General features: G+C 34.3%; 1 protein-coding gene and 1 pseudogene across 1 annotated transcript; one reads left to right on the top strand and one right to left on the bottom strand.

Moving 5' to 3' along the window:
* The first annotated feature begins 11,068 nt into the window (after window positions 1-11,068).
* On the top strand, window positions 11,069-12,025 carry LOC129076386 (olfactory receptor 51V1-like). Its single transcript, XM_054580561.1, has one exon. The coding sequence runs from the start codon at window positions 11,078-11,080 to the stop codon at window positions 12,023-12,025; it is 948 nt and encodes a 315-aa protein (XP_054436536.1). The 5' UTR covers window positions 11,069-11,077.
* A 4,626-nt stretch (window positions 12,026-16,651) lies between these two features.
* LOC129076433 (olfactory receptor 52Z1P-like) lies at window positions 16,652-20,066 on the bottom strand (annotated as a pseudogene).
* Between the last annotated feature and the right edge of the window lie 1,962 nt (window positions 20,067-22,028).

The following is a 22,028-nucleotide window of genomic DNA, read 5'->3' as shown; positions in this document are numbered from 1 at the left end:
ATTGGCTTAGAACTCACTGGTTTGGAGCTTCTGATTCAAGGTGGTAGTATATGTTGAGTGTTTCTCTCCTATTTTTTGTTCCCACCTAGATTTCTGGAAAATTTGAACTATGAAAATAATTACACAATAGAATAATAGCCAAAAATTAAAAGTTACTATGGTTTTTTTATCCAGGAAGTTTTTTGTAGTATCACAGTGTGATCATTCAATAATATTTCTATTTTTCATATATATACAAAACACCTGATATTATTCACTATTATTTTAGTAAAATAAATCATAAATTATTAAAACCAAGAACATGAAACTTCAAATGTACTATGAAATATTAAATAAGCAATGATATTTGGTTAGTTTATAATATGATTTCTGATAAAAATAATTAACCAGTTTTAACATATTTTTTACAAGCATATCGAATACTATTAGACAAATCGGTTTCTTGTTTGCTATCATTCATTATGCTGTGGATGTAGTAGTCTATGGTCCAAATCCATATTTGTTGGCAATTCTGGTATTTAAGCATAGTACAATTTCTTGGAAGTTTATTTTTCTTTCACATACTTAAATTAGGCACACCATTAATATAGAATTAGGTTCAACACCTTTTTATTGCCTATCTTCTATAAATGAGCTCTGTGCAAAGGTCTGGATAAGCAAACAATAAAGCTATAGAACTTATCAGAAAATGAGGCTGAACTCATTTGACTATTTTGAACTTCAATTTTTACACTAGACTATTTGGTCCCATGCTTAGACTATGTCATGCATCCAGGTCCTATGTCTCTAAACTAATAATGATCTTGCTCTATGATAAAAAAAAAAGATTTATTGATATTTGCAACAAGTAATCTTGGTCATTTTTCTGAGTCAATTTAAATCTATGTCAAGAGCCTCTACTCAAAAAGGTTATACCAAGGCAAGGTGTAGATATGTGAACAAAAAGTGTCACTTCATTTCTTGAAATTCAAAAATAATACAATGCTAAATCTGAATATATACTTCTGTAAATGGATATTAAACGTACATATATGCAGAAGTTAGATGGTTTCCTTTAAGATTATTTATGTATGGAGGAATCAGTTCATTGAAAACCTCACTTCTCTCCCTACCTGGTGTGTGTCAGTGCAGTTTCTCTATTAGTTGTCACAGAGCCAGAGTTGCTCTGTGACCACATATGCAAGAGCCAACACCACCTGAAGGAAGCTCTGGTCTGAGGATGACTTAATGCCAAAGGGAAAGCTGTTTCCTACCTGATGAATATATATTATAACCTAGATCCTAGAATCTTATTCTTGGTAAAAAACACAAAAGTCTTACAATTCACATTATTCTTTAAGGAACATTTATTTTTGACCACCTGGCTTTTTTGTATACAATTAATTCCACCAAGAGGTGAACATCTGAGGAGTCAATTTATATTTTTGTAAAATAGATTGGAAAGAGAAATCTATTAAATGACTATTCCTCCATATTCCTTTTAGAACTCTGTTATTCCATCCTGTTTGGTGTTCATTTTTTACTTTTGTTGGGTGACCAGAGTTATTCTTTCTTCAGTAAAGTTGTAGAAAATTATTTTCAATCATCTTGGATATAAAATTGTAAATGAACCTAAAATGCAGTCTATTGCATTAATCTCTCACTTCCATAGGGCTGTAAATTCAAAAGACTATTTGTTTTTCTAAATCGCCATTCAACTTTGCTAATGAAGGTTTACAACAATCTCTGTGGAAATTTACTGCTCCCTCAATAATTCTTATTTTCAACTCCTCATACCTTCACAGAAGCTCTTAATGTGAGGCCCATATTCCCTTTATTTACCATTGCTGTCATGACTACTTCTTTCTGATTCATATTGGTCTCCAACTTTTTCTTCGTTGCAACACATTAACTACTCTTTTGCTGCCTGACTCAATATCCTTGCTCCTTTAATTATCTACCAGCATGTGCCTGAAGATCTCACATTATAGTCTATATATTCATATTGCCAACAAATGATACTAGAAAAATATCACAATTCTGGAAAGGCTCCCACTGAAACTTATGCAGCTTTGAATTCCATGGCTGATTTCCAGGCATTTCTATTCATAAATTCTTTTTTTTTTTCCCCTTCTTACTCTCTGTAATAACGTAATCTCTACTGGCTGTAAGATGTTTGTTACAATTTTACTAACTCTCAATTCTTTCTCTCTGCCATGTAGGAAAGGAGTATCCTCCACCTAATTTTCCTAATTATGTGCTGATATTTACTTATCATTCCTTACTCTTACTCTAGAAACTAGATATTTTCCTTTGTTTATTTAGCGTTTCCCCCAAACCCTGTATTTTTATCACGTATTCATTTACTAATTATTTCCTTTCTGATAAAATGTTTCAGGCTTAAATAAATTTTCTAATAATACTTGCTGTGATCTGTTGCTAAAATTTTCTGCACTGTTTTAATTGCCTCTACGATACTGAATAAATCACTATAACTTATTGTATTTTGCTATTCAGTTTAAAACATTTCTCAAACTATTGCCATATGCTTTTGCAACCACATCTCTTTAACGTTTACTTTCCTGGGAAAAAAATCAAAATGAAACTCTAAACGCAATGAACTTTGTAAAGGACCCTTCTAAATTGATATTTGTTCAGTGCTTTACATTGTTTCCTCTATAACATGTATTTTGTTTTTGTTCTTATAATCACACTGTATCCTGTTTTTCTACCTGTTCAAAATTCTCTCCTTTTGTTGTTCTGTCTGACTCCCTTTATGTCATTGATGTTGTGAGTCCTACTGAGGACTATATTCCTTTCCACTCATTCTATATATCCCTCTGCCCAGTAGTATTGTCCAGTCCCATAGTTTCACCAACCACTGGTTAAGAGTAAATAAATATCATCTCTACATAAATCAAACCTGAACAAAGGATAGATATATTAAACTGCTTCTTAAACAGTTCCATTTTGATGAAGTTTCTCTAATTCAGGGAGCAGGGAAAAGTAGTAAAAAAAAAAATCAAATTTGGGCTTTTGATTTAAGTGTCTTTACTTAATCCCATTTGCCAGTCATCTAGCCAATATACCTCAATAGATTCAGGACTCTTAAAAGAGACCTTTTATTATGTATAATTATATATGGGGAAAAACACCTCAATTTCTCTAGAAAAAAATTGGATACCCAATAATTTCTTCAAATCAAGTCATATATTCAGTGACTAAATGCTTAGCAATAGGAGACACAATTTTCACATGTGCTATTAATATTACTGATAACTTTCACTTAATCACCCTTACAAACCTGTCAGTCATAATAAAATATATGCTAGAATTATGTAAACTAATTTAGAATTCTACATTTATTTTCTTATACTTTTCTATGTTCCTAATGTTTCTTTTAGACTTTCTCCTTTCCTCTTTGTCTTTCCCATCTGACAATTACTCATTTATTATTAAACTTCCAACTCAAATATTACCTTCTCTACAAATAATCTGCTAATATTTTAGACAAAATTCAATTTTTTTCTGTCCTAAACATATGACTATTAAATACATCATAATAGTAATTAATCAATATTTTATTTTATCCCTATCTGTTTAATGTAAAAAATGCATAAAACTTAATGCAGATGCAAATTCACTTGACCCGTTTTCACTTGTATATCTGCATGGAGAAGTGAGAATTAGAAAAGGGAAGAATCAATCTGAGAAAAATGCTAAGAATTTTAGTATCTTAATGTATAAGATTTCTCTGTTTTTATTTCAGTATTATAACCAAATACTCACCGAAGTCAGGATATATACATGCTGTAGTTAAAGATCTGTAGAGATTCACCATAGATAGCAGCCGGGAAAACAAACGGTGAAAGTGCTAACTAGATCAAGAGGAACTTAGTACTACTTGTTTATACGCTCATGTCTTACATGAAATCCTGACAACTAAAGTATTATCCTCTTTTTAGGATGTGATAAAGGTGACTTCTCATGCATAATTATAGAGTGCAATTTCCCACACTCCCCTTAGATCATTTTTAACATTTTTCTGTGTAGGTCTCAGAATCACCTAGAAAAACATATACTCACAAGCTCATTTCGTCAATCTTTTCATGTGCTTGCACTGACATGCTAATGTAGCCATACATGCAGTTACAAAGAAATTGTTTTCCATGAGAGAAACAGAGAGCAAATATAGCCTCAGCAGTTGGGTAAGAATACGATGCAATTCTCCTGAGGAATGGAGTTAATAGTACATATGTCAACAGATGTCATCATATACAATTTAGTATTTGTTCCATTTTTCAATGGCTTCTAAAAATGAATGCACAAATATTAGAAAGAAGAAACAAGTGCTGATTCCAGTACCCCATTCCCAGACATCCAGGAGCTCATGATTTAACTTCATGAAGCTGGAAGAAAGAATTGGAATTAGAGCGCTCTCCCTAACAAGAGTTAATCTAAACATTCTTGAGATACTTAGTGACATCCTGTCACTGCGCGGAGGTTATAGGGGGCACTCCGCCCCGGGGGAGTGCAGCAGTGAACGCAGTAGCGCTCCCTGAACCTGAGGGAAACAGGCTGGGGCCAGCTGAGGTGGGAGCAGGCTTCTGAAATCCGAAGAGCCCGTCCTGGGGTTGTCACGGATGAGGCAGAATTAACACAAACGTGGCCAATACTTCTCTGTTTTCCGGGAGACCAGACGGGGGCACTTCCCTCTCACTGGAGAAGGCCATGGCACATCCCCCTAGAGGGGAAAGCTCGATTGCCCTTGGTTCCAAGGCTTTTATTGAAAATCTTATCAGTGGGGTATGTAACAGGAATGCATACGTTATCTCCTTACATCAGTATGGTAAGTTTCACAGTGAATATATGATGCTTTTAACAAGGCAAGTGACAGGAGTACACTGATTTACATGGGTCCAAGAGACCAGAATCAACAGTAGAGACTATACATAAGGGGAAAGTAGACTTAAAGGCTCCTTAAAGATATAGGGTAAAAGCTGTAAATAAAGTAAATGTCTTAACGATATTTTCACAGCATGAGCTAACCAGATATCTGAGGGAGTAACAGAGCACACTCTAAAGAATTTACTTTTAGGCCTGATTACCGCAGGACCTGCCAGATCTGATTTAGGGCTGCTTTTCCTGAACTGTTTCAAGCCTGAGCCAGGCAGGGGGAGAGAGCCATCAAGGCTTAAGGAGACCGCTTCTAGGCTGCAATGAGGATTCCAGGCATGTTCAAGCCAAACCAAGAGGTGCAGGGGCCTTTTTGCCCCTTCTCCTTGTCCCCCAATTTCTAGTCTGCTGCCAATATCCGCCAGTACCTGTCTTAGGTGTATACCTCAGTGCGAGGTAACTTACCCTTCGTTGGCTATTGACCATCCATGGCAAAGCGGAGAGACAGAGGTGGGAAAGGCCAAATCTCCTCAGGAGCCTGCTTTCCCAAGGCCTCCTGATTATTTCCAGCCTTGGGGCCCTCCAGCCTGTTGGCAGGTTTATAGCTCCTGAAACCAGGCTGGGCGTTTCCCAACAACATCCCATGGATTTTTTTACTTAGGTAATTTCTCGCTTCAAATCTCACTACAAATCACCTTTGTGGTGGTCAGTTTTGACCAATCAATGCTGAGTAATTCCTAATATATAAAATCAACTACATAGTCATTCATATAAGGTGGCCGATAGAGACATTTTAATTTTTGTTATACAAAATATGCCAGTTTATACAAAATGAGTTACACTGATTCATAACCCCTACACTATTCTACCTATAATATTCTGAAACTATTTTTTACAACTAGAAACTATGCGTTTCATGTTTACAACTATTCTACCTGTAATATTCTGGAACACATTTAATGTGTGGTTAACTTAGCCTTTGCTATTTTATTTAGGAAAAGGATTGTTGACATGGAGAGAGTAGTTTTTGGATTCTGAAGGAAGAAAAAAATTCATAAATGACTATATTATTGTTATTGTCATTATTATCATTGAAAAATTAATCACAACATGAATTGGAGAACTCTAAAGCTATCATAATTCTTTCTTTCTTAGGACAGTTCAAAAGAACATATAATTAATTTATACTTGTATTGCTGGCTTCCAGGTTGGTTGAGGGGCACTAGTCTAGTCTGTGCTTTCAGAGACAATTCTAATACAATTTTGAATAAATATACTTCCTACTATTTCTGGCTATGATCTTTTTGGATCTTATTTCTAGTACTTGTAAAATGAAAGATTTAGAGTTCTTAATCATAAAATCCTTAACCTGTCTGGCATAGCTTTCCACAACAATATGAGCTGATCATGAATGTTTTACATACACACACACACACACACACACACCTCTGAATAAAACCTTCTATTAACAAGTGTGATGGAAATTTTTAGGCAAGCTTCTTTATCTTCATTGTAGAACTCAGGAATAAATGAAGTAAATAGCTTTGAAATTAAATACAAAATTCATAAGAAAACTCTAAAACTAGAATTACTCCTTTAACAGTATTTGGTTTCTGAAGAAGAAAATAAGATAAAATAAAAAGAATGTTACAGATTTTTAATCAGTCAGAACTGATTTATGTACACATTACTTCTTGTGTATGAAACTAAGTGCAGTCACCTTTAAATCTCTACCAACATTGCTATCTTTTATAGAAACAATTATTCTTAGAACTGTTAAACTATGATATACTCATACAGTATAAGAAAGTGCATCCTTCCCACCAGTCTGCACATACTCTTTATAATTAGAGTTTTCCATTGTTTTTCTAAATCTAATGGTACTTTTCAATTTAAGTCATTCGCATGTGATTTTGACATAAATACTTTTGCAATTGGATTCATTGATACCATGTTTCCTAACTATTTTTACTGCTTTCTTTTCACTCTATATTTGGTGATTCAACTGTACCCCCATTATATTGTGCAAGATTTTTAGCATACTTACACTATTTCCTTTCCTTGATCAAGTCATCCACTCCAATGATCTCAAATACTGTGTTTGCGACCATCACTTCTAAGCCATTACCCATGACATTCTTCTCATCAGAGCTCTCATATGTATATCCAACCCCAGGATGGAATTCCTTCTTAAATGTGTCTTGGACAGATCAAATAAGTAAATTAAAAGAATATGTGTAAAAAATCCTGTTTTTTCCATGTCTTCTTTATGTCAGTACAGGCATACCTCAAAGAAATTGCAGGTTCAGTTCCAGATTACCACAATAAATACCGCAATTCACACATTTTTTTTTTTTTGTTTCCCAGTGCATATGAAAGTTATGTTTGCACTATGTTGCAATCTATTAAGCATGCAATGGCATTATGTCTAAAAAATGTACATAACTTAATGAAAAAAGACTTTATTGCTAAAATTTGCTAACCATCATCTGAGCCTTTAGCAAATGGTTACCTTTTTGTGAGTGTAGGGTCTTAACCTTCAATTTGTAAAACACGCAATACCTGAGAAGTGACATAAAGTGCAATAAAAATAGGTATGCTTGTACATGGCTATATAATTTCTGTAGGTTCTCATTCCAAAAAATCTAAACATAAGTTGGTATCCCTTTTCTTATCCCTCACAGCCAACCAATCTCCAAATCTTTTGATCTCACCTATTAAATATATCTCATATTCATCCACTTCTTCCAACTCCTTGAGCTGATTCTTGCTTAAACACTACTATATTCTTTTATTAAAACTTCTTTATGCAGTCTTCTACTACCAACTCTTGTCCTTCTCTATTCAACAGGAAGACTAGTGTTCTTAACATACATGCTTGATCATATCATTATTCTAATTTCAATTTATTAGTAGTTGCCCATTGCCTTAAGCATTAAAACTAAATTAAAATCGCATCTTTTTATAACACTGTTGCTAATTTTCAACTTTTCTTCTTGGAATTTCAGAGCTACTTATTCACCTATTTAGGCAGTCCAATGTATTTTCAACATGTTTTTCTCTTTCATTTTACCTGAAAATTTCTTTTTCCTGGGTTACTTTGAGTTATTGTTCCATACTGTTCCATAATGAGTACCCAGGAGTTTATAAAAAATTCTGGTTAAGCATTTCCCCCAATTTATGGCTTCCTCAGCCCCTATTCTAGACAAACTAGTGTGGGTTGTCATTCTTTTTGTTTGATTTTCTCTCTCTATTTCTGGATGGTGGTTTACCCTGTAACTTTAATTCTCTGGTGGGTTCAAGTAAAGTCATGAATTTTAGTTCATTTAGTTTTCATTTTTGTAATAAAAATGGGAGAGATAACTTCTAAAGTCTTTACATATCAGAACTAAAACAGAAATCTAACAATTTGATTTTGAAATTTAAATAATAAATACCATTATAATTGCATCAAAAGTCAACTATTCAGAATTAAATATGGAAAAAAGTGTTGAAAATCTGGACAAAGAAAACTCCATAATTCCAATGGAAAAATCAAAGACTACATAATAAGTTGGGAAATATTTTATTTTCTTGGATTGGAAGGCATGTCAATCCTCAGCAATTTGATTTTTAAATTCAACAAAATCTTAATGAATACCTTTACTCACATGTTTATTTTTAAAGATTTTATTTATTTATTTTTAGAGAGAGAGGGAGGGAGAAAGAGAAGGAGAGAAATATCAATCTGTGGCTACCTCTTGTGTGCCCCCTATGGGGACCTGGCCCATAACCTAGGCGTGTGCTCTGACAGGGAATCAAACCAACAGCCCTTTGGTTCTCAGGCCTGCGCTCAATCCACTGAGCCACACCAGCCAGAGTCCTTTTTGCACATATTGGTAAGAGTATTCTAATATTTATATGTAAAGGCAAATGAACAAGAGTATCCAAAACAAATGTGGAAAAGGAGAACAGTTTTGAACAATTCACTCTGCTCAGTTCAAGACTTTTAAAGACACAGAAACAAGGCAGTGTGTATTTGTGAAAGTAAAAACATATAGGTTAATAGAACAGAATAGAGGGCTCAGATAGACCACTTGAATACATGCAACTAATTGTTGGCAAATGTTTTAGAATAATTCTATAGAGAAGGGATAGTCTTTCAAAACATAATCTTGACACATTACAAAGGGGGAACCCCAAAATGGAATTTATTTATAAAAAACTGTGTATTTATTCTTACATGCTTAAACTTCAGTCACCTGCAAAGTGCTCTCCATTAGATGCCATATACCTATCAAGATGTTTTTTCCACTGCTCAAAACAGTTTTTGAACTTGTTGATTTTGATGAGTTTTAGTGCTTCTGCCATTGTTATTTTTTGTTTCATCCCTTTCACATCTACAAAATGTTTCCCTTTGAGGACTGTTTTGACCAAGGGAAACAAACAAACAAACAAACAAAAATGTTGCTCTAGGTAAGATCACCTGAATACAAAGTGGGACATGGGAATCATGCTGTTTTTGATCAAAAACTGAACACTCAGTGAGGTGTGGGCAGGTCCACTCATATATCACCCATCATGAAAGGGGCCAACACATTGAAAAAATCTTCAAAAAAAATTCTGGAGCTAAACACAGTCTCTCACAACACCAGCTGGAACACTGATACAGATGAGCTCCTAGAACACTCATCTAGCGAGGGAAGCCTATACTACAAAGAGTCCACCCTCCAGAAGATAATCCCTTTTTGGGAGAGATGCCCCCTCATATATAAAAATTAACTCAAAATGTATTATTGGCCTAAAGGTAAAGTGTAACACTTCTGGAAGAAAAGATATGAGAAAATCATGTAATCTTAAGTTTGACAATGAATTTGTAGATAAAACAAAAATAGCACAATCCTTTAAAAGAAAGATTAATTGGGTTCTGTCAAATTTTTTTAAAAAAATTAAACTTTTGCTTTTTTTTTTGGTCATAGTTAAAAGAAAGGATAATTTACAAACTGAAAATAACAACTTGCAAATCATATATTTGCTAAGGGTTTTGCACTTAAAATATATAAAGAACTCTCCAAGCTCACTAAGAAAGGAAAATACCTTACCAGAAATAGGAAAATTATTATAGAAGGCACCTCACCAAGAAGATGGATATATGACAAATAAGCGTTGAAAGCATTTTTCATAAGGGAAGAGCAAATTTAAAACAACGATATATCACTACATGCTTATCAATATAGGAAAGCAAAATAAAACAAGCATAAAAAATCTGACATACAAAATATTAGCCAGGATATCGAGAAACTGTAAATCTCATAGACTACTGGTCAGGGTGTCAAATGGTACTGTTGCTTTAAAAGACAGTTTGATGCTATAGTAAAAAGTTAAATAAATATTTACCATATGATCTGGTCATTCTATTTCCAGCTATTACACAAGATTAAATATTGGTCTAATGCTTTCCACCTTAAAATGTATGTCACTTGTATAATATAGAAAATAGTGATATTAAGTTATTGTGAGGGTTGGAAAAAGTAGAAATCTCATATGAGATATAAAGAAATGGATGAAAATAAAGAAAAAACATGGAATATAGAGAAGAAAAAGTATAACTAAAACAATTGTACAAGGGTAAATAATTCAGAGAGGAGCAATGTAAAATGTACGAAAAAAGTTCTGATTTCACTTTGTTTTTTCTTCCCTAAATTTTAGGTCTGCAAAATTAGAATGAATTAAGCAGTCCATTTTATTTGGGATCTTATAACCCCTTGGGGATAGTGAAAGGAAGAGCTGTGCTACCCAAGAGAAAAATTACCCACTTCACACTTTCTTGAGGATGCTACCAGCCATGAAAGCAGTTAAACACCTGTGATCACACATTATCTTCCTCTAGAAATAAACAGACACTCCCAGAAGTCCAGCCCCAAATCTAAATCCCATATGCACATTGAGGTCATTGTATTCTGCATAAAAGCCCCTGTTATCTGAGCATTTCTTGTCACCAGCAGTGGAAAAATGTATGTCTAGAGGAAGGGTTTTAACCCTAAAAGATAAAGAATCAGGTTTCTATTTTGCTGAGTTTATAAAACTAAAGAAATTTTTATTTTATTTTATTTTATCTTATCTTATTTTCGAAAGCAGACAAACATTACTAGAAATTAGAGGATCATAAAATGATCTAATTTTCCACATCTAAATATATTAGAAATATTTCAATTCTCTTTTAATGTCTGCTACTTCTGTCTCAAAATACAACAGTTCCCAATTTACTCTCACTGGTTTTCCTGGCCTAGAAGTCAACTATCTCTGGTTTTCCATCCCTTTTTCTACCATCTATGCTATGGTTTTTTTGGGGAACTGCCTGGTGTTGCATGTGATCCGGACTGAGCAGAGCCTGCACCAGCCCATGTTCTACCTCCTGGCCTTCCTGGCCCTCACTGACCTGGGCATGGGGCTGTCCACAGTGCACACGGTGCTGGGGATCCTGTGGGGTTTCATTCATGAGATCAGCCTGGATGCCTGCATTGCCCAGTCCTATTTCATCCATGGTCTGTCCTTCATGGAGTCCTCTGTCCTCCTTGCTATGGCTTTTGATCGCTACATTGCCATTTGCCACCCACTACGTTACTCCTCCATCCTAACTAATGACAAAATCATGAAAATTGGGGTGGCAATCTTATGCAGAAGTACTTTACTCATACCTCCGGTCATCATTCGTCTAAAGTTCTTAAATTATTGCCCTCCCCACATCCTTTCTCACTCTTTTTGCCTGCACCAAGACTTAATTCGAATGGCCTGCTCAGATATCCGCTTCAACAGCATCTATGGTCTGGCTCTGGTGATCAGCAACCTGTTGTTGGATGCAGTGCTCATACTTATGTCTTATGTCATGATCTTGCATGCGGTCTTAGCTATTGCATCACAGGACGAGAGAATCAAGTCCTTGCAGACCTGCGTATCACACATCTGCGCTGTTTCAGTTTTCTACATCCCAATCATTGGTCTGACCATGGTGCATCGATTTGGAAAACACCTCTCACCTTTGGTTCATGTGTTCATGGGCAACATCTATATCCTTTTCCCTCCCTTGATGAACCCCATTATTTATAGCATCAAGACCCAGCAAATAAGAAGGAGAGTCCAGAGACTGTTTTACTTCAAAGAAATGTGTTGACATCAAATGTGCATGTATTTAAAAGTCAACAAGTGAAGATCAAAAGGGTAAGAATCAGTGTATAATTAAAAATAAATTTAATGACTTCTATTTGGATAATGTTTTATATGTTGCAAATATTTTCCTCTCACTTTTTCCCTCTTCCATCATAAGTCAGTGATATTGACATGGGTTATATTGTAATCACATATAAATCATTATATACAAATATGTATATAATGGACTCAGCATCATATTAATGTATGAGACATGTTAGCTATTAAAATTTATATCGTACTATGGTCGCTTGAGTGAGGATAGTTTTGGATTCACCCAATATGGATAATGTAAATTTTACAAGTTGAAGTCCTTCAAGTAATTACTAAGGGATCAATAATTGTTTTAGTCCATTTTTACTCCTCTAGGCAACATTGTTTATTGATTAGCCATCATCTGTGCTATCCAGTTTTGCCACATGATAATGTAATGGAGTAAGCATCACAGGGAGACTGGAGTATTCAGATGATTTAAGAAGTAGTAGAACAAACAAACAACAAAAAGCTACTGTGATCCTGTTTGCCCACCAGTCAAACGCTCTTTCCGTACTTGTATTATATGAATAGTAATTGAACTGGAGATAAAGACGAGCAGTATTTCCAGAGTAGGGAAAAAACATACTTTTGTGATCAGTTAATCTAAATAATAATACCAATAGCAACTATCATTCAAAACCACTTGAAAATGTTTATTATGAGTCCATATTTTATTTAAATCTCAGTCTCATGTGAAATAAGCCAGTCATAGAAAGGCAAGTACCAAAGGGCTTCACTCATGTGTGGAATCTAATGAACAAGCTGAACTAAAGCAAAATTGAAACAGGCTCTTAGACGGAGAGCGAGACGACAGCTCTGGAGGGGGAGTGCAGGGTAGAAGGCAGAAGGATTGAGCAAAAAAGAAAAAGAACTCATGGACACAGACAATAGTGTGATGATTGTGGTGGGGGGATGGGCAGAGGTGGAACAGGGCATGGGAGGGATAAACGGTAATGGGAAAACATACAATAAAAATGAACTATTAAAAAATAGAAGAGCATAGAATATAACTAAGGCCATGAAATATAAACATATGCCTAATTTATTTCCCCATCAAGACTCTATGGTAGATATATTATTTTCTATTACATACATGTGTAGTTTAAAACATGCAGAGGATTAAATGGTATCTCTTACTTTTAGGAGGTGATACAGCTTTACAGGGTCCAGCACAAATACTACCCCTTTTTTATTACAAAATCATAAGCATGTAATTCTGTAACATAACAATATCACTCTGAAGCACACTATATGACATTTTAGGTGAAATTTTCAAATCAAAATTATAAATAATTGCACCCACATTATTACCCTACCAACTCAAGCAGGCCTTACTTCTGCCAGACTCTGGGTTTTCTATTTCAGTTTCAAATCACATGACAGCTTTATTTCTAATCTTCCTTCTGTACTTTTTAATATAAACTCTATTAAATGGTCATTCAATCATTTTAAAAACATTTATATACTAAATAAAAGTAGAAAAATCATCAAATTAAATCACAGATGGTAATATAGTACACACATTTGGACTCTGTTAGTATATGTAAATTTCCTCAAAATATTGTAAAAAAATATATAATTTGTATAAAGGAAAGTTTTTTGAGATATATTCAATAATTATAAACATTAATTTACTCTGTTTAGATATATACTCATAGTTTGATGAGCTTAGAAAAATATTTACAATTATGTAATCACCACTACAATCAAGTATAGAATCTTTTTATCACTCCCAAAAGTGCCTGTTTTTACTTCTTTGTGATCAGTTTTCTCCCACGACCCCAAGTGCCTGGCAACCACTAATCTGATTTCTGTCAAACAGTTTGCCTTTAAGAGTAAATCATGTAAATTAAATCATAGATAATGTAATCTTTTATGTATGGAGTCTTTCACTTGCCATAATGCTTTTGACATTCATTTTTGTTCTTGCCTGATCCACAGTTTATTGTTAAATCTTATGTTTTGTATCACGTATTGCAAATTTATTTATTCATCAATTGATTGGCATTTTACTGGTTAATAATTTCAATTGTGAATGAAGCTTTTATAAGCATGCACAGCTTATGAATATCATAGTATTTCCTCAAAGTTGGTATAGTTTATTTTTAATGTTTATATCTTTACAATTAATAATACAACTATCACACAGTAATGATAAGTCATAAAATAATGCTTAGTTTATATTTACCAGATGCTTATTATACATCCGTCATCATGGAAGCACTCAGTAGTGATTCTTGTTATTAATCCTCAGAGCAAATTTATAAAGTAAATGACAATCAATTAATTGTGCAGATGAGGAAATTGAGGGAAAGGGATTTTACATTAGTAGAAAATAATGGTAGAACAATTTAGTTTCAAGGATTTCTATTACTGCTGCTAATATTTTATTTTACATTACAGCGATTGCCCCGTCATCCTGTATGTCTGTGTTGGCGGTCGTGGTCCTGGTGGGAGTCAAGAATTTTAAATTGGATATTGAAGTAAATATAATTTTCAAATGAATTATCAGTTGAAACAATTCTTTAATAGGCCATTCTTCTCTTAGCCAGTATTATGATATACCAAAATCTCATGTAGGAGGTTTTGTACATCATACTTGAAAAGTCAGATGTGGTGAATTTTGTTTTTGTTTCATTTTTTAGGATTATCTTGTTCCCAGAGACCTTATCTTTGTTAATAGTTGTCTGAATTTCCAACCTTCCACTTAAAGATCAATTAAAATTTGTGGGTTAAAAAGTACCTTCACTATGGTGTAACCCAATTTATTTCAACAACTTTTCTGTTCATTGGAAATTGATATTCTCTGTTAGGTTGTTTTTTTTTTCTTCCTTGTGTCTCTGCCACTCACTCCCAACCCATCCAAGTTTCTTACCACCTCTGTTAAAGGGGAAGCCACGTGGCCCTGAGGAATTGGATGAGAGAATTGAGTGAGATTCTGCTCTAAATCTGTAATACTTAACTGACTATGTTGAATGAAACTTATCTTACCTCCACTGAGTCTACACCCTCTGCTGAATGTGGACTCATTTTCTCCTAAATTCCCTTAAGCCCTAAAACCTAACTAATATTCCTTACTTCCTGGACTCTAACATTTGTTTATATGGCCCTTGACTATGGGATCATTTTTCCCTAGCTAAAACAACTCTATTGGCAACTACACTGCTCAGCATGAGCCATGATATTTGCATTCCTTACAGCACTGTAAAGAACTCCTAAACCCATTCTCTGCTTTGTAGAGGAGAAGGAAAACAGTTTTCTGACTGAACATGCCACATGGTAATTTCTGCTCTAAGGCTGCTCTCTCAAGTTGGCATGAGACATCTTACAATGACATTTTCCTCAGACATTTAAGCAGAAAATAGGGTATTAATCTCTCTCTGTTCTTAGCTTCCCAGTACAATACATTGGGTGCCTATCCTTTCGTGCCCTGACACTTTGAATGAGGGTCTGAAAGTGTGCAGCCAAAACTGGGACCTTTGAAAATTATTAGTTCCTTATTCCTCCCTTTCAACTGTGTTTTTCCTTCCCATCTCATGCTGAAAGGAGATCCACTACTTCTCTTTTGTGTATAAAAGGAACATCCTCTGCATGCCAACCTCCTTCCTTCCTACACTTGTTCTAGCTGGTGTCATCTAACAGAAGCATGTAATGGCATAATGACGTTAGGATTTTACTGAAAGAAAAAAACAATAGTATTTAAAAGACAAAATATCTGGGTATACAATATATACATGTATATATAGCATTTTAAATATATAAAATGTATGTGGAATTTATATATTTATACATTTGTATATGGAATACATATATACATACACACACATATATATTTATATATTCTGATGGGTTTCAACTAACTTTTTTTTGGTAATATTTTGACATATTTTTACTAACACAGTACTGCTAATATATTTTTAGCCTAAGTTAAGCTTTTTTTCACTTTACCACATTTAAATAAATTTTTACCCCACCAAGACCCTGAAAATGTGCAATTTGAATTTTATTAGTATATTTAGAAGTAATTACTAACATTTATTGAACATGTATTATATTTCAGATATTATATACTTTATCAATTAAAAAATATTGACACATAGATAGAATAACTTTTGTAAGATTTTATACTTAGATTTTGATTTTTGGCAGTCTGACCTAGAAATTGTCATCTTAGTCACAAGCCTACAATGGATTCTTGTTTTCTTTTTCTGGGCAGAAAACAAGCCTACACTGTATTCTAATGCATAAAACTAGTATTTTCTGATTAATTACATGAAAATGATTGCACTAAATAAATTATACTTTATGCCTGTTGTAACAAAACTCAATACTACACAGAATATAAGGTATTCTTGGTCTTATATTGTCCTGAAGAAAATACAAAAAAAGTAATATTTCACTCTTGATCTTATTTACTTAAACTTTTACTGTTATCATTCTCCTAATTCTGGCATGCCTTAAGATATTTAATATAATTGTAGGTACTTTTCAATTAGGGAGTTACACAGAAAAATGTAGACTGAGCTGTTCTGGCTACCTCAGCAAAAATTGTTGCTCAAAGACAATATATAGAAAAGCTTCTCCTGAATTTTTTTTTTTTTGGCTTAACACCATAAATTATGGGATTGAGGGTGGGCAGTACCACCACACAAAGATTGCAAGAAGAACATGTACATGAAGTGGTATGTCATGGTTCCCAAATCGGTGAGCAAAGAATGCAAATAAGGCTACCATATAGAATAGTTGGATTACACAGACATGGGAGCCACAAATACTCAGAGCCTTGAGTCAAGCATCTTAGGAAGGGATTCTAAATACAGTACAGAATGTAAGCACATAGGAGGTGATGATAAACACCACATCCAGGCATGTGGAAAGTAAGGTCACAACCACTGCATAGTAGATATTGACTTTCATGCTATCACAGGATAGCCTGGCAATGTCCATAGGTTCACAATATGAGTGACAAATAATGTCTCCCACACTAAGTAAGCTGATAAACCAGAAAAACCAAGGGGAAGCAGATGAAGAAACTCCTAATGACAGATGCAATACCCATTTTTCTAATGACTGAGGCGGTTAGAATAGTAATATTATATATCTTAGTGGGTAACAGATAGCTACATAGTGGGCAAATGTCACAGCCAGCAATGTGGCAGACTCTGCCACAAAGATGAAGTAGAGGAAAAACATGTGGGACACACAGCTACCAAAAGAAATACCCCCATCTTGAAACCAGAAGATTGCTAGCATCTTTGGTGTGGTAACTGTGGAGAGAAAAAGATCCAGCAGGGCCAACTTAGAGAGGAAAAGGTATATGGGTTTATGAAGACTAAGCTCAGAGAAGGTCAGGAATAATAAGAGGGTATTGCGTACAACAGCCACTATATATATGGAAGAGATAGGGATGGAGATCGAATCAAATATAAACTGAATATTCTCTATTTCAAGAATATTCTGCAACTGTGAGGATCATGAAACATGAACACATAATACCACCCATTAAATCAAATCAGGATAAGAATGATAGGAGATATTCAAATACATATGTATAACACAGACGACATTGTCTTTCATTAAGGAGATGGTGCAAAGATTCATGAAGGTGTTGTCATTAGATCTGTTGAATACTAATGCAAATATTTTAGGAATTCAAACAGCTAACTTTGAAAAGAACAATCCAGACAGTTAAGAATTTAAAATAAGAAATGTAAATCATTGTAAAAATCAAGTCATCAAGCACATTGATATCTTAGAAACATGAGAAATATGACCAGAAAGTAGACTGTACTTTGAAAATTCAGAGTTTTAAAACTCAAGCTAAAGTCTTTAGATTTAGTTTAGTTGTATATTAAGAATTGATTTATTATTCAGTAATTTTTGCAAAGTCTCTAATATTTACCAAAGTTTTAAGGAGAACATAATATGATCGAAATTTAATATTTATCTATTCTGAGAAATCTTGTTAACAGCAGTGTTTCTTTTTCTTTTTTCTTACATGATTTTGAATATTTTAATGCCTAAAATAACAATAATAAGCACACCCTGGTTCTACTTCTTCCCTTCTCTTCTCAGTGGAAATTTACATTTCCCAAGCTTTTTCCATACCTTTTTTTTAATTGTTGTTCAAGTACAGTTGTCTCCATTTTCCCCCTTCTGTTTCCCAATGACACACTTATAAATTTTCTAATTACATATTTTGTACTACTTTTAACCAATGTCTTAAGTTCCATGGTGGCTGTGAGTTTATCTTAAGTATAATACATTTTTATTGAGTAAATGTAGTTTAAAGGACAGCAAGACGTATTGAAAGGAAGGAAAGCAGCCACCAGGAGTTACTCTGGGAAGCTTTTGTAAATGCCGAAGCAGAAATAGGAATAGCAGTTAAAGCAGATGAAATAAGGTGTGTTCAGGGTGGAAAAAAGATTTGACACCTACTTTTTTCAAACCCTTCCAAAAAATTTAAGAGGTAATACTTCCTAACACATTTTAAACACATTTTTATGAGACCAACATAACCTTGATACCAATAATGACCACACACACACAGACTATAGACCAAACAAAAAAAATTTTTTTAAATCATGCTGTTTATTTCAGTTTTACTATAAGTCTATGTATTAGATTAAAAAAGGAATGATGAAGAGAAGAATTCTGGGTATTAAACCTCTTCCTTTGCTGTATCTCAAACACATAGTGTATTTTATCATAGTGACAACCTTTACTCACCTGGGCTTTTTAATACAAAGAACATATTTTAGTCCACATATTACTTATATTGTATACTAATTTTTGAACATTTACTATGAGCTATATCCTGTGTTAACCAGTTTGCATAATTTAATCCTCACAGAATCCCATTTACTTATAATAACAACCAAGCAAAATGGCTGCTAGTATGATCTCCATTTAACACGTTAGGCAACTATGGCACAAGTAGGTTGAATAACTTGTGCAAGTTCACACATCTAACATCTAATTAAGCACAAATTCAGACTCAGGTCATCTTGATCTAAACCCCATGCCTTTAATACACTGTTTCATTTGCCACTTGTGAGCAATGCCTTCTTCATACTTTCATCTCCTTTCGTTTTCTTGATCCCATTACAGTACTGTCTTCTTATTACATTTTCATGGTTCTGTGCCTTTTTTCCAGTGCTATTCTTCTTCTTCTTCTTATAATTTCCAGTGCTGTTGTTGTTGTTGTTGCTATTATTTAGTCCCACTTCCCAATTGTTGTATTGAAAACAGAATTTGAAAGGCAAGTATTAGACTTTAATTTGTAGTGAAAGATATTTGACCTTCACTAATGTGATATGTTGCTTACAAAGAAGAAAGTTTCACTAAATGTTCTTTGATTTTTTCCTCTCCTTTTCCCCAACCATTTATATCTATCTTTCTCATAACCTTGGCTTTCAATTTATGTCATAGTTTATCCTTTCTATTTTCTTTATCACCATAACTCTGATCCAAATTGATAGATAAGAACTCCATTCTAACAGCAACAACAACAAAAAAGAAGTAGAAGCCTCCAAGAGAGCCTCATGATATTCTAGCTCTTGCTGTCCTGTGAAGCACATTTTTATGCCCACTACACTTAGCTTTGTGTCTGACTCCTTTTCTGTTTTAAATGAAATGAAGCAAACTCAGCTATTCCAAAGACAGATTTAGCCAGCAAGCAGAAAGCCAACAACAACAACAACAAAAAATCACATAGACATTTGTGAGGTAGAACAAAAACAAAAATAATTCAGTGATCCCTCTTCACTTACAGGAAATCTTACTGCAGTTAAGACAACAATACCCCAGGCCCTTTTCTTCTATTGATCCTCATTGTAAATACACCCCAACTTTCACATTCTGAAATAATTCTTCCTCATAGAGATTGGCTATTTCAAGAGTCATAAGTCACCTCTCAACTAACCCGTTCTTGATCCAAAAGAGCATGATCTGGTCAGGTAGCCCGGCATTTTAGTCAATGGTAATCAAATGAGTAAACAGGTTTCCTGAGTTCTGTGAGCTGTTCAAGCAAATTAATTGAACCCAAAGAGAGGTAATGGGAACTTCTAGTTTATAGCGAGTCAGTCAGAAAGATAAGCATCAACCTAGACTTGCAATTGGTGTCTGCATTAAATCTGTGGGGGGATGGTGGATGACTGTGGGAACCTCCAATCTGTACCCAGTTGGTCAGAAGCACAAATAACACCTGGGCTTGCAATTGAAACCTTAAGAAGGTCTTGTGGGACTTAACTCTTAATCTATGAAATCTAATTTTATTTCCAGGTAGAAATTGTCAGAATTGAGTTCAATTGTTGGATGATTGCTCCTTGGCTGTGTGGGAAACCTCCCTTTCCCCTACATTGTAATTGGTGTCAGACCATTTCTGGGGAGCCTTTGAAAACTTTCAAAACTCTCTCTTTGTGCTGTTGGTTCTCTCTTCTCTGATACTCTGTCCAAATAATTTTAGAATTTTCGGTTTCCTTTGGTTCTCAGCCATGGTGTTTCAACTCAGGGAGTTCATGGGCTCTGTCTGGGTTTCTGCTGTCATGGCTTGGAAGCTCTCTCAAAGCAGTTACCTGAGGTAATCGCAGGATTTATTTTTTTTTAATTTATTTTGTATATATTGTTCTCTCTCAGGGATTATAGTTGTTTCCAGATATACATTGTCTTGAAAACTGCTGTTTTACACCCTGGCTGGTGTGGTTCAGTGGACTGAGTGCTGGTCTGCAAACCAAAGGATCACCAGTTCAATTCCCAGTCAGGGCACATACCTGGTTTGCAGGCCAGGTCCCCAGTAGGCGGCATGCGAGAGGTAGCCACACATTAATGTTTCTCTCCCTCTCTTTCTCCTTCCCTTAACCCTCTCTAAAAATGAATAAGTAAAATATTTGACAAACTTTTTAAAAAACCTGTTGCTTTGTACATTTTATCTAATTATTTTGGTTGTTTTTTATTGGAAGATAAATTCAATCTCTCTTCCTCCATTTTGACCAAAAGCAAAAGTCCCCAGCACCATTTATTCTTCATTGATCAAGTATATATTGAATGCCTTCTATATACTTGGTACTATTCTAGGCTTCCTATTTATTATTCCTAATAAAGAAATAAAGATTAAAACTTTGAGGAGAAAAAATAATCACAGCAAAAACTTAATAAAGCCTATTTAAAGTAGAGAAAAATAGTTTATAATCAACAGCTTTTCACAAAGAAAAGGGGGAGAAAACAAAATAATTTTTAATGAGGCCATGCTAACTCAGTCTAACAAATTATTCTGTATCTCTCAAAAAATTATGACATCACAATGTTGTAAAACAATATAATAATGGACATGCATAATGGTAATGAGAAAAATAGTTTCCAACATCAAGCTTCTCAAAAAGAAAATGGAGAATTACATTTTTCAAATGATTTACCTGTGAAATGATCAAAACTAAATCTGGATACTTAAGAGTCACTTTGGAAAAATCACTTTTAAAGAAGGGCTCATCACATATTTATGATGAAATTTAATAATGCAACTCATTTCATGTTTGAATGTGTGATTAATTATAAGGACCTTGGAGTGTTGAGAAAAGCAAGTTTGGTATGGCCTTACCTCCAAATAATTTGTTTTTGTGACATCTCATTTGATGTGTGTTAAAAACCTCTACGTCATGGGAATACTTGATAACCTCCCTCTGGCACCTTCCATTGAAGATTCTCTGTTGCAATAAATAATTCTGGTGCTGGACAGATACCTCTCTGAGAGGTTTCTAACATCTCACAATAAACTATCCATTCTCTGTCTATGCTAAGAAGGGTGAAATTAAAAGAGAAGAATTGTGTTGCTGATTTCACTTGTCAACCCATACTGAAGGTGCTGGTTTCATGGAGAGCTTTCACAACACATAAAAATAACTGTTGGAGTTATTTTATTTAAAATAATAGGTGGC

This window comes from Pteronotus mesoamericanus, unplaced genomic scaffold (assembly GCF_021234165.1).
Source record: "Pteronotus mesoamericanus isolate MK-2021 breed Mesoamerican mustached bat unplaced genomic scaffold, CSHL_Meso_final contig_591, whole genome shotgun sequence".
NCBI classification, from domain to species: domain Eukaryota; kingdom Metazoa; phylum Chordata; class Mammalia; order Chiroptera; family Mormoopidae; genus Pteronotus; species Pteronotus mesoamericanus.
This window is presented reverse-complemented; position numbering and strand designations above follow the sequence as displayed.